Source organism: Lemur catta, chromosome 18 (assembly GCF_020740605.2).
Source record: "Lemur catta isolate mLemCat1 chromosome 18, mLemCat1.pri, whole genome shotgun sequence".
In the NCBI taxonomy this organism is placed as follows: Eukaryota; Metazoa; Chordata; class Mammalia; order Primates; family Lemuridae; genus Lemur; species Lemur catta.
In genome coordinates, this window is record NC_059145.1 from 33345748 (window position 1) to 33358855 (window position 13108).

The following is a 13108-nucleotide window of genomic DNA, read 5'->3' on the forward strand; positions in this document are numbered from 1 at the left end:
CTCCAAGGAAATAGAATTATTGTTTTAGCTCAAGCATAATGGAAGGAATGACAATTTCACATTTTTTAATGCATCTGAATGGGCAAGGGAGTTTTAACCTTGTAATATTGTCTTCATCCATAAAATGAATTGAACTAATTAATCTCTAAGGCCCTTAAAGTTCTATGAATTGAATCTGTTAGTGGTGGTTTGTTAACTGGTCTTTATTATTTTTCTCTACTGTTGCCTTTCAGTGGAAATGTTATTTAAAAAAAAAAAAGCCTCCTAGCTGTGTGACCTTCAAGGCTCAAGGTACATGTAAGCATCAAAAATAACTTGTTTTACCTGAAAAAGACACATGAGAAGTATAAAAGGATACAGAGTGAAAAGGCTCTCCCATCTCTGTCTTCTGGCCCCTGTTCCCTTTTCACAGGCAAGTAATTCCACAGGCTAATTATGTATGTGCCTTCCACAAAAGTTTTATGCAAATAGATATATATGTTAATATTTAACTGTATTTCCCTTTCTTTTTGGTACAAATACTAACACACTCTTCATTCTGTCCTATACCTTGCTTTGTCGTTGCTGTTGTTGTTTATCAAAAAAATGGGAATAATATGAGTACCTACCTCCTAGGGTTGTTGTGAGAATTAAATGAGTTAAAATATACAAAGTACTTAGAAAATGCCAGGAATATTGTAACTTCTGTATTAGTTTTCTATTGATGCATAATAATTATCACAAACTTAGTGGCTTAAAACAATACTGTATTATCTCACAGTTTCTGTAGGTCAGAAGTCTGGGTATGGCCTCACTGGGGTCTGTCCTCAGTCTCACAGTTGAAGTCCTGGTGTCAGCTGGGCTGCATTCTCACCTGGAGATTCAAGTAGGAAAGGATCTGCTTCCACACTCTCTCAAGCTGTTGGTAGCTATAGAGTTCATGGCAGCTTGTTTGTTCAAAGCCAGCAACAGGAGAGAGTCTCGGCTGTTTGGAGTCTCTGACCTTAAGGAATGCCTAGCCCCCACCTTCAGATATAATTTACATATGATAAAACCCATCCTTTTACAATGTATAACTCAATGGTTTTTAGTATATTCAAAAAGTTGTACAATTATCATCACTAATTCCATAACATTTTCATCACTCCAGAAAGAAACCCTGTGCTTATTAGCAGCCAGTCCCTATTTTCCCTTCTCCCCCGCCGCTAGTAACCACCAATTTTCTTTCTATTTCCATGCAATTGCTTATTATGGACTTTCATATGAACAGAATCATACACTACATGGTCTTTGTGTCTAGCTTCTTTCACTTAGCATAATGTTTTCAAGGTTCGTTTGTGCTGTAGCATGTATCAGTACTTAATTGCTTTTTATGGCCGAATAGTATTCCACTGTATGGATATACCCCATTGATAGCTATTTAGATTGTTTCCAATCCTTTGCTATTACAAATAACATCATACTGGATATCCTTGCATAAATATTTAGAATGTGGATGAGTACCTCTGTACTACAAATTTGTAGAAGTAGAATTGCTAGGTCAAAGGTTTATGCATCAGCAATATTTGATAGTTATTGCTGGATTATACATTCATATCCTGTTCTTTAAAGTAATGTTTGAGGAAGGGAGGTAAAATGGCTTAGTGGAAAACTCAGAGTTTTGAAACTTGTTTTGCCACTAACAAAAGAGGTTAATGTGTCATGGTTATTAAGGACATGAGGCTTTGGAGGCAAACTGCCTGGATTAGAATCTTGGTTCTGCCATTCACACTCTAAATGAACTTAAAAAATTAATTAACCATTCTACCTCAGTTTCTTCATCTGTAAAATAGGAATAACATTAGTACCTTCTGTGGGGATTAATAAGTCTATATATGTAACACTCTTAGAACAATGCCCGACACATAGAAAGTGCTCAGTAAATGTTAACTCTTCTTACTAACTTGCTATGTGATCTTGGGTCATTGTCTTTTCCTATTTTTAAAATGGTGAGTCGAAATGGATTAATTTTGTTTCCATGTTTTAATAGGCAATTGTGGTCCCTAGATATTTAATTATATGCTGTTTCATACTGTTCTCTAACATTCCTTGTTCTGCTGCTTTGCCCATTACTAATGGTAGGAGACAACATAGGTTTCATACTTTTAACCTTTGTGCATCTGTGATAGCCCCACCCCCCCATATATACTGGGTATCTATATACATACACATATATAAACACCCATGGCTATCCTCTGTATCTGTCAGTTTTCTGAAATAATGGGATTTAGCAAATTTCGATGCCTTTTCTGTCCTTCATGTTGCTGACTCCTTACCTAACCTTTAGATCTCAGCTTAGCTATTACCATGGATCCTAGTTTTAGATGTATTACCCCACTGAACTGTAAATTTGAAGGAGGTAACCACGTCCATTTGCTTGAGAGTTACATCCTTAGCACAGGGCAGTGCCTCACCCCCAATAAACAACTAAATAATATTTCTAGTATTGAATGCTGGTAATGTTATCCAGCTGAACTTAAATTTTTTTCTATCTGTAATAATTGAATATATATTTTAAATTATATTTTAGAGCTTCCCATTTTTTTTTACACCTCATAAAACACAATCATGAATTCACACACACAAAAAATCTTTTTAAAAGTAAATATTGATTTGGAATGGAAAACAGTTTTATCCTCACAAAATTTAAGATTCAACCTCTGTGGAGGACTAACGGTTCTCTCAGAGCTTAGTTTTAGGTACTCTTTACCTCACCAACCTGCAGTTGCCTTAACCTAGGACCTTCCAAGTAAAGTTGGCTTTTGCTGAGTGGATGAGGAAACCCTTGTTGAGTGGTGGCACCAGCAGGTAATTAGTTCCTCCTTATCTTTCAATTTGATAAAAATGAGCTTTTAGGGATGCCTTTAATGAACTAACAAAAAAGAAAGTTACCATTTGGGGACTGCAGTATCTGAGTTTCTGATCTTCTATAGCCCCTTTTCTATCAAGTAAAGCCCCCTGTCCAATTTAAAAAGGTTACTTTTTACTTAAAATAATGTATTTCCCCCTCAACCTAGTCCTCACTTTTTTATCATTTAAAAATATTTTAAAATGTGCTTTTACCCCGACTACTTACTAATAATTGATTTACACTCATTTGCCTATAATTTACTGAGCTGATTCTAGTAAGTTAAGCTATCCACGATTAGCTTTTCCATATCAACTGTTAAACAGGGATGATGTTTATCACAGAGCATAGGAATCCAACTTTCCTCTTGTCCTTGGGAATGCTCTTTTAAGTAGCAGCCACCTGACAAAGCCTGAGGTTTTACTGTAATTGTCCTTTGGTCAGTTAACTTCTTGGGACACAGCTAGAGTTTGGTAATAGAGATCTGGGTCCCAGTCCTGATCCTGCGGCTTGGAGACCCTAAGCAAGATGTCAGCCCTCTGTTGCTTCATCTATAAAATGAATAAAGTGGAGGACTGCTGTGAAGACTAGGTCTTCGAGAAGCAGTCAGTACAGTGCTTAAGTACTTTCTGTGGGATTTAAATATACCTGCCTTCAAATCTTGGTTTCAATTTGTCCAATGTCTTGCAACACTTAAACTGTGCAAAATAGTATTTCCCTTTTATCTGGTTGTCGTGAGGATTAAATGGAGACAAGGTATGTAAATCTTTGTCCCGTGCCTAGCATATGTAAAGCACCCCGTAAATATTGGCTGTGTTCACAATAACCCATGATAGTTTACACTGAATAGATTGAAACTACTACTTAAAAGGCCCTCCACTTAACTATCAAGTTGTTTTCTTTTCTTTTCTTTTTTTTTTGAGACAGAGTCTCGCTCTGTTGCCCGGGCTAGAGTGAGTGCCATGGCGTCAGCCCAGCTCACAGCAAACTCAAACTCCTGGGCTTAAGCAATCCTCCTGCCTCAGCCTCCTGAGTAGCTGGTACTACAGGCATGCGCCACCGTGCCCGGCTAATTTTTTCTATATATATATTTTTAGTTGGCCAGGTAATTTCTATTTTTAGTAGAGATGGGGTCTCACTCTTGCTCAGGCTGGTCTCGAACTCCTGACCTCCAGCGATCCTCCCGCCTCGGCCTCCCAGAGTGCTAGGATTACAGGCGTGAGCCACCGCGCCCGGCCTCCAGTTGTTTTCTTTTAAGGGAGAGCGACCACTTGCTGTACATTTTTTAATGTGACTGCAAAAGTTTATTTTTTCTTTAATATACATTTGCTATAGGAAAACTGAAAAACGAAAACACTACAAAAGCCAACAGCCCCCCTCCCCTTAAATTCCCCAGAACCAAATCCTGTTGACACCAGGCTGTCAAGTCGAGTCAAAGGATCCCAGGTATTGAGAACTTGCTGGAGCCCTGCCATAGCAGTCAAACCCTTTAAGATAAAAGAGGGGGGCAGGCGGGAGTAATCTATTGTAAAATCAAGATCTGGTGAGAATGATTGCCTGGTCCAAGGCTTTTGGCTCTTATCGGTCTTATTTCCTTATCCCCTCCCCAGGTCTTTGTACACACGCAAACATTTGGCAAAACCGAGAGACCCTCCCTAATCCACTGCTCGGAAGCCTGTTTTGGCCCAGATGACGTAACTCGTGCCTGCATGGGGAGGGTCTTGTCCCGAAATGGGCGATGCCTGCGTTGCTGGGAGAGGCTAAACCCGACTTCTTCGCCTGCAGCGCTGGCCAAGTGCGGACCAGGAACTTGCAGAACGCCCCCGGCCCGCGCATTCCGCAGGCGGCGGCGGCGGCGTCGAGGTACTCGCCAGGCGCTGCAGTCGCCCCTTTTGGCGGGCTTGGACGCCCAGAGGCTCCGCCCCCCGGCGCCCTATATCCGCACCCGCGGAGGCGGGTGCCGCGGTCCTATTGGTGGAGAGGCTCGCATTGGCCCCGCCCCCTCTCGGGCCCGACGCGAGCACGTTGAGTGGCGGGGTCAGGCTGAAGAACTGCCCGAGAGAGGAGCGGCTGCAGGGGCTGGGCGGCACGGTTGGGGCGCCCGCTACGGGGCCCCCAGGTGGCTGCTGGGGCGGGAGCGCAGCCCGCGGCCACGGGGGGAAGGGGGTGGGTGGGCAGAGAGCAGCTCGGCGGCAAGGCCGGCCTGCCGCCCCTTCCCCCCACGCCCGTCGACCTTGTGGGCAGAAGCTTCCCGGAGCTCCTCACGCCGGCGCGATGGCAACTGCTGCGGAGACGGAGGCCTCTCCGCCGACGGACGCGAGCTGGGAAAGCGGCGGCGTAGGAGACGGCGAGATGAAGCAGACGCTTCCGGAGCTTGAGTCTTCCCCACAAAATGGCGGCGGCGGCGGCGGCGGCCTCAGCATCGCGGAGCCCGCTGGCGGCGCCGGGCCTGAGGAGACCGCGGGGGCCGAGGCTGCCCAGAGCCTCGGTCACGAGCAGCCTCAGGACTCCTCTGAGGCGGGCGCGGCCGCTCTGCCCAAAGGCCCCGAAGAGCCCGAAAGGCCTGTTAGGAGGAGTTTTCAGATCCCCAGGAAGAGCAGAGAAAAGAAAGGTGGTGCCTTCCCCCTCTCCCCAACCCCTCTTTCTCTCTCCCCTCCATCTTTTCATTAGAATCTCTCTGTCTCCTCTTCCCACACCCATCCGAGACACGTAAACACGCATGCAGCGCCAGCCGCCTCTCCCGTCACTGTCACGGCCGCCCAGCTGCTGCGCTCGGTGCGAGAGGAAAGCGGTGGAACCACGCTCCCTCGCTCCCCCTCTCCCCGTGGAAGTTGGAAGTAGCTCAGGTTTGAAGCTTGTCCGTAAGGCTGCAGCTCCCAGAGAGGAAAGATGGTGCTCGGCGCCCCTCCCTCCCAACCCCTGAAGGCAGAGAAGCTGATGTGTCCTCCTAAGGATGCTTCTGAGAAGTCTCACTGTGGAAATGGCCCGTGGCCATGGATTCTGGGGCTTTCTCCAAGGCCATTACGTTCTGAGGACCACAAGTGCTTCTCCCTGTGGAAATTCTTCGCTATATGTGTCTACTTGAAATTTGCTTGATGTCAGCGTCTTCCCTTATTTAGAATTCTCCGTTAGTAGATGTGATCCATGCACACTGCTATTTTCCATCACACTTCATTTCCATATAGATTTTTCCCTTGTTTTTGAAGCGTTAGATTAAATAGGTCTGTTTATCAATCCAGACTTAGCTGGTGTTTTTTTGTATTTGAAAAGACTGGGAAGGTAGGTTCTTGGTGCAGTAATTTCCGTATGGGAAAAAAATGATAAGTTGGCTTATGCCCAAGAGTCACCAACTTGATCTTGGCAGGTGGTAGAACTTCAGATTTTATTAAAAAAAAAAAAAAATCCAGTCTCAGTTTTTGGAACCAGTATAGAAACAGCACTAATTACATTTACTTGTTTCAATCTTAATGCCATATTGTTATCAATATGGAGTCAGAATTTCTAATGGAGATCAAAATTAATATTACCGTTTAGTTATTAGAGTATTTTTTACTATCCAGTAATTTCAGATATTCTGGATTTATGCAACTTAAAGTCAGTCTTTTTTGCCCTACTGCATGGTTTAGTTTTTCATTATTTACCTTGGAAAATAATAGGAATTTTTTTATTTGCAGAAAGCTTTTTTGTTGTAATTTGAATCTTAGTAAAGACTTAGAATCTTGGCTGAAGCTTTGTGTTTCCTCTTTCCATATGCATAATAACCAGCACCATTTGCACAAGTGGAGTTGTTAGGGCCTTTGTATCAGTAAGATACAAAGTTTGTTTCTATTTAGATGACAAAGCCAAGGAAGTAAATGCTTGGTGTGAGAAACCATGTTGACAAAGATGAAGTTAACATTTGTCCAGTAACATGAATGTTTCTAAAAATACCTTCTAAATGAGTTAATGTAATATTTTAGAGTTCAAAAAGAGACTTTTCAAAGGTTAAGACTGTCAGTTCTTTTGGTGTATTTAGTTAAGATGTATGACTGTAGTCTAGATGAGAAAAGTTAGATGCCCAACATTAATTGGTAGAGAGTAAGTTGGAAGTACATTCAGATGGGCTCTGGTTATGAGGTAGGAGGTTGAACATTTTTTTCTTAATTTTTTTTCCTTTAACTTGATAAAAGCCTTTTGAAGTCTATTTTGTTTTAGGTTTTAAGTGCCTACGAATAATGGACAAACCGCAATATGCCTTTACCTTTGTTAGGACCAAAAAATTGGCCTAGAAACCTTTACACTTTGGTAGGTGATGTGGAAAGGCAGTAGGAATTACGGGAAGGCATTGTGTTTCTGTGTTTTTTTAAATTAGGTAAACCAAATCCAGAGGATGCTGAAAATAGACTTCAGCTGAACACACTAAAAGTGGAAATAATTGAGGAATTAGGAAACAAACCCTAGCTGTTTTCCCCGAGTCTGGTACTCTTTGGGGACAATTTGTTTTTTCCATTTTCACTTAGAGACAAAAGGTGTTGTGGGCAAGGAAAATGTATCAGTGGACTTTTTTCATGTTAAGTGAAAGTGAGTAGTTTTTAACTTGTCTAAATGTTTATGCACTGAGCAGACACTGTTCAATAGTGAAGTAGAAGTTTAAATAGAATTTATAAAAATTAAATAAGCAACTATTTTTACTATCATGAACTTTATCCTGTCCAAGCTGAGGTATGTTAGTGCTTGGTGGTAGAATTTAATAGAGAAATTCAGCTTTTTAAATTATTAAAAAAAATATTCTCATCTCAAACAGTGCAGGTACTGCTAGTTTCACACTTCATCCAACATATCTTGGAAGCCTTGAAAGGGAAAGGTATCCATTTATAGGATTTGGCTAGGTATTATTAATTATGGTCACCTGAGTATCAGATGATTTTCAGTAGTCTGCTTGAACTTTTCAGTATCAAAAGTTATGTTTCATTCATGTTATTATGGCAGACCTTTGCTTGTGACTATGCTTTTCCAGTGAAATTTAAGGTTAGGATTTGAGTATTTTTTTTTCTAATACCTTAAAAGTAAATACTATGTGAGTATAACTTGTTGACTCAAAGTTCTTTTCTTAGTCTTGACAATAGTATGACACCCACAATACTTCCATTGTAATGGAGTAGTAATGTTGGCAGACACACACAATGCTTAATAAGTTCTGGGCATTGTTTAGCACTTTATACATATTGATTAAATCTTAACAATTTTATGTGGTAGGTCCTATGCTCATTTTATAGATGCAGTAACTGAACAATTGAGAAGTTAGGTAACTTGCTCAAGATCGCACAGCTAGTAAATGATGGAGTTGGAATTTAAACTTAAATGTGTAGAGTATTTGTTACCACTACTCAAACTCTAGAGCAAGATTTTTTAAAAAATAATAATTTGAGGATTTAAGTTAGTTGTTTTTGGTGTGTTGGTCTGACCCATTTGTGGGGGAAAAGAAAACCCCACAAAACAAAAGTTTAAATATAGAAAAATTTAGTATGTCTTCATCCTTGGGAATTTTGAGATTCAGAAATTATATTCACTGTAAACATTAATCAGTCCTGGCAGATTAAATAATTACTAGAAGGATATACATTTTATCATTCTTGATGTATGTTGTATTTTTTATTGGTTGAGGTATTTTCTGCACTATAAAGAGGTACTGTTCTTAAATTTAACCAAATTGTAGAATTGCATTTTGTTGGTAGATGTTTTACTTTTGCCTTCTTTTACTCTAAATCTAGTAAGTCACCAAAAGTAAATTAAAATTGGTAATTGTATTTGATACAATTTTCCCCTCCAAAATTCTTGAGAGACTGAGTAGTGATGATGCACTTTCTGGGAAATGTTTTCTGAGTCCCCACTCTGCTAGAGTGTTGGTATCGTCATAGCTCACTGCAACCCAAACTCCTGGTCTCAAACGATCCTCTCACCTCGGCCTCCCCAGTAGGTGGTACTATGGGCGTGCACCACCATGCCCAGCTAATTTTTAATTTTTTTATGAGATGGGTGCCTCTCTATTGCTCAGGCTGGTCTCAAAACTCCTGTCCTTAAGTGATCCACCCACCTCAGCCTTCCAGAGTGCTAGCTTGAGCCACTAGGCGCTGCGTATTGGTTGTTTTCTATAAGGCACAAGGGAGTCTCCAAAATTACTCTCATCCACCAGTTTCTATACTGGTTTAGTCCAGGAGAATTAATGGCTAATTCTGCCCTTCAGCCCCCATCTTTCCCCACAAAATTTGCAGTTGTCTTTTCGGAGCCATTGGGGCCAAGTCTATTCTTAAAAGGAAATTTCCATGGTGTTCCATTAGTTGCAGATGGATGATTGGGTTCTGAGGGCAAGTGGTCTCCATACATAGAAGTGCACTTGGTTTAGGCTTCACAGAGTGATGCTAAAAGATTAAAAAAAAGTCTGGGAAGAACCCAATCATACACAAAAAACATTTGATAGGTGCGTGTAAATTCTTAGTAATGAAGGTAAAATTGACTTATCTTCCATCCAAAAAATATTAAATTTCATATTTGTGCTACTCTCTCGATCTCTGCCAGCATATTCATTCCTAATTCTACACTGTGCTCAACCTTACCTTGTTGATTTAGAGATGAAACACCCATTCCTAAAGCATTATTTTTGACTGGAATAAAATTGGTTTTTAAAAAATAATTATTGTGAAGAACAAGTGGAGAGTTGTATTATAGTCATTAATACCAGTAGACATCAGCTGTGGATTCAGGGAGACTTGCAGATCCCCAGCCCTATTCTTGCTAATTATCTCCTCTTCTTCCATGAATTACTTTAAATCAGACAGTTGTTCATTTGTACTTATTATCCATTTGTATGTTTTGATAACTGGTCCATTTTTTAAAAGTAGCTCATTTATATATGTGTATATGATAATTTTTTACATAGATACACAATGTAGAAAATCTGCATTAACACTAAATAAATTGGTAAAACTAATTGAAAACGAAGCTGCTACTAGGTACTTTAAATGTATGCCAGCTGCTTAAATATAACCTTCAATTCTTGAATATGTTTTCTATGCTACCAGTAATAAAAATATTTGATGATAGTATGGCTGGGAGTCAGGAAATTGCTAGTTCTAATTCTATGATACAATCAGTTTCCTTATTTGAGTTACAAATCTCCAGTTGCCCTTTTGAATCTCTGTTCTTTAATCCCATCTATACATCTATAATCAGTTTGTCAATAAGGAAACCTTGTATGATCAGTAATCAACTCATTTTTCTGGCATGCATTTAATGGAAATCCATTAAATAAGCAAAATTATATACGTCTTAATGTGTGAAAGAACTTTAGCTACTGCTGTTAACCTCTGTAAACCAAAAGGTACTAGTTATGACTTTTGGCCCTGTTATATCTACAGGAAAATTAAAATGAGAAAAAATTAAGAACAAAGATTTGAGAGAAGACACATAGAAGAAAGAGCAAAGTCATAGAAATCACATTCTTTGTTCTTACATAGCTAATTTCCTGTGTCTAAGTGTTCTGTATGATTTCCTGATCTGTAAAATGAGGAATTGTATTTTTCCCACTCTTGGCATGATTGGCGATTCTACCTCTAATACCCATAAACACATCTTTTATTTTACTTACAGTTCAGGATACAAGATACAGAGTCAGCTTCAATTTTTTTTTTGTAAATTAAAAAAAATTGATTATTAGTATATAATGTATATATTTAGGAGTACATGTGATGTTTTGATACAGGTATACAATGTGTAATGATTCAGTCAGGTTCATTGAGCATCCATCATCTTAAGTATTTATCATTTCTTTGTATTAAGAGCATTCCAGTTCTACTCTAAGTTATCTTGAAATATGCAGTAATTGTTAACTATACTCACCCTATTATGCAACTGAATACTAGTTCTTATTCTGTCTAATTTTATTTTTGTACTCATCAACTATCCTCACTTTATCCCCCTTGCCCCACCACCCTCCCCGGCATCTGGTAACCATCATTCTACTCTCTATGCATGTAAAGCTCTTAGTACAGTATCTGAAAAGTGGTAGTTACCCATTAATGGTTAGACTCAATAACTAGAATCCAGAGAACGGTATATACTGACTTCCCTGAGTGAAATGGATGATTCATGTGTAAAGTGTTTTCTTTATTTAGATAGCCACATGGTTATTAATTGCCTCAAATAGTGACCCATAATTGAGATTATGATTTATGTTTTCTTTAAAAGAAGTGACAAGATAGCGACCAATTTGTATGCAATATTAAGAAACCTTTTACTAAGGGAATGTACATTTAGAACATGTACTCAATAAATTTCTAAACTGTCATTACCAGTTTAGACTTGAAATCCTTAAAAATAGTTACAGGATGATTTTATAGACATGAACATTAGGAAAAATCGGAAATAATAACTCTGGTTTACCTCGTGAAGCCACTGAGGTATTTGAAATACAAAATACCAAGAACACAAATATTTATTGTTTGACCTAAAATCTCCCAACCTTTATTTTTATTCACAAGAACTTTTTTCCTGTTGGCTGTTTTCTTGAGTGCATTTGACATGACTCTAGGACATTGCTTTGGAATGAAATGGAAATGTTAAGTATTTTTTCGAGAATAATTTGAATAATTTTTATGCAGATTTGTGTGATTTGACTAATTTTTTACTTGTGATTAGATTAATGGTAGAAATAGTGTTGGGGCAGCTTAACTAAGGAAAATAATTTCTGGGCACGGAGACTCATGCATGTAATCATAGCACTTTGGAAGGCCAAGGCAGGAGGATCACTCTACCCAGGAATCTGAGACTTCAGTGAGCTGTGATCGTGCCCCTACACTGCAGCTTGGGCAACAGAGTGAAACCTTTTAAATACAAAAAAAAAAAAAAAGCTTTAGGCTTGTAAAATTTTATGGATATTTGAAGCCATGTGATACTTTTTTGGGGTACATTTGTTTAGAAACAAATAATGTATAAAAATCCAACTTTAAAAATCCGACTTGGCCCACTGGGATGTGAAAACCTGTAAAGACTTCCACATGCTGCTTTCCTTGCCAGATTTTTCACAGTTTAATTGGGGACAATCATCGTAAAGATAAAATGTTTTTATACTACTACGTTCTCTAAAAGATCTGAATCGAGAGACAATGTAGTTCCTTTCCCCTCAATAGCTTTCCTTTTGTTTTGTGTGTTACTGAATGTTGGATTTGTGGATGGGTCTTAATTTAAAATGAGTCATAGTTTGGTAGTTTTAGAATGTATTTATTTGTGTTAATATTTTAAAAATATTGGACAAAGTTTCTCATTTTCTTAACTTAGTCATCGAACCTACTTGGGGCCAGCACTCACAGTTCTAGCTACCAGGATATGAGAAGGAGGAGTAATGAACAAGGCAGAAATAGCTCCTGCTCTCATGGAGCTTACAATCAATAGTTCATTGAGCATATTCATCTGCTACAAATTTGATTATAGGATACTTTTGTGTTTAGTAGTCTTCTATTTGAGTACTTTAGTTTTTTTTTTTGAGCTTACTCCTACTCAGTATCTTTTTTATTGCATTACTATAACTAGGTTGATTTTTTTTTTTAGTTTGCAATCCCAAAGTAGTGGTAAACATTTGTTTTATATGCATTCTGTAATTGAAAACTATGTTTTTACAGATACTTCTATAAATATATACATGGTTGCATAAATGAATGGATGTATCATTTGGTATTTCCTTTAAAGTCTAATAATCATGTATAAAAATACAGTAAAAACCAGCTTATTTATAAGTCAGCTACCATCTATTTAAGAGTATGTACAAGTAGAACACTTACGTTTTCAGGAGTGGCCTGAGTATTTTAACTGTAACATTTGTTGACTCTTACTAAATAGTATCTTGAAGGAAATTAAGGTAGTAGAGTATAACTATGACTAGTTCTATCTACAACGAAAAATAAGTGGTTTTTTATTTTGGAAAAATTCATATGTATAGACTGAAATTTATTAGTAAATTTAAATATTTTATGCATAAAGGAGAATTTCAGGTTATGAGACCAGGTAATTACAAAGAAGAAATTGGATATTTGACTTAAATGTTTAAAAAGTCAAATGGGATGTAGAGTGGTTGGGAATGTGAGCTGCTTCCATGTATTGTTTCATGTGTGGCATGTGGCATATAGGATAGCTGGAGTTCTCCATTGATAGGTGAGGGAATAGAGCTGCTTTTTGGTGACATAATTTATTGATCCAACATCTTCCACAAAG

General features: G+C 38.6%; 1 protein-coding gene across 8 annotated transcripts in view; it reads left to right on the forward strand.

The window, feature by feature from the left end:
• The first annotated feature begins 4882 nt into the window (after positions 1–4882).
• The window catches only part of TASOR (transcription activation suppressor), a 49635-nt gene continuing 41409 nt past the window's right edge, over positions 4883–13108 (forward strand). For 4 of the 8 annotated variants that reach the window (XM_045530835.1, XM_045530833.1, XM_045530838.1 and 1 more), the window contains exon 1: positions 4883–5477. In XM_045530835.1, coding sequence (XP_045386791.1) covers positions 5141–5477 — 337 coding nt within the window. In that variant the 5' untranslated portion in view covers positions 4883–5140. The remainder of the gene's footprint in view (positions 5478–13108) is intronic. The other 4 variants (XM_045530837.1, XM_045530839.1, XM_045530841.1 and 1 more) reach the window with 1 other exon arrangement.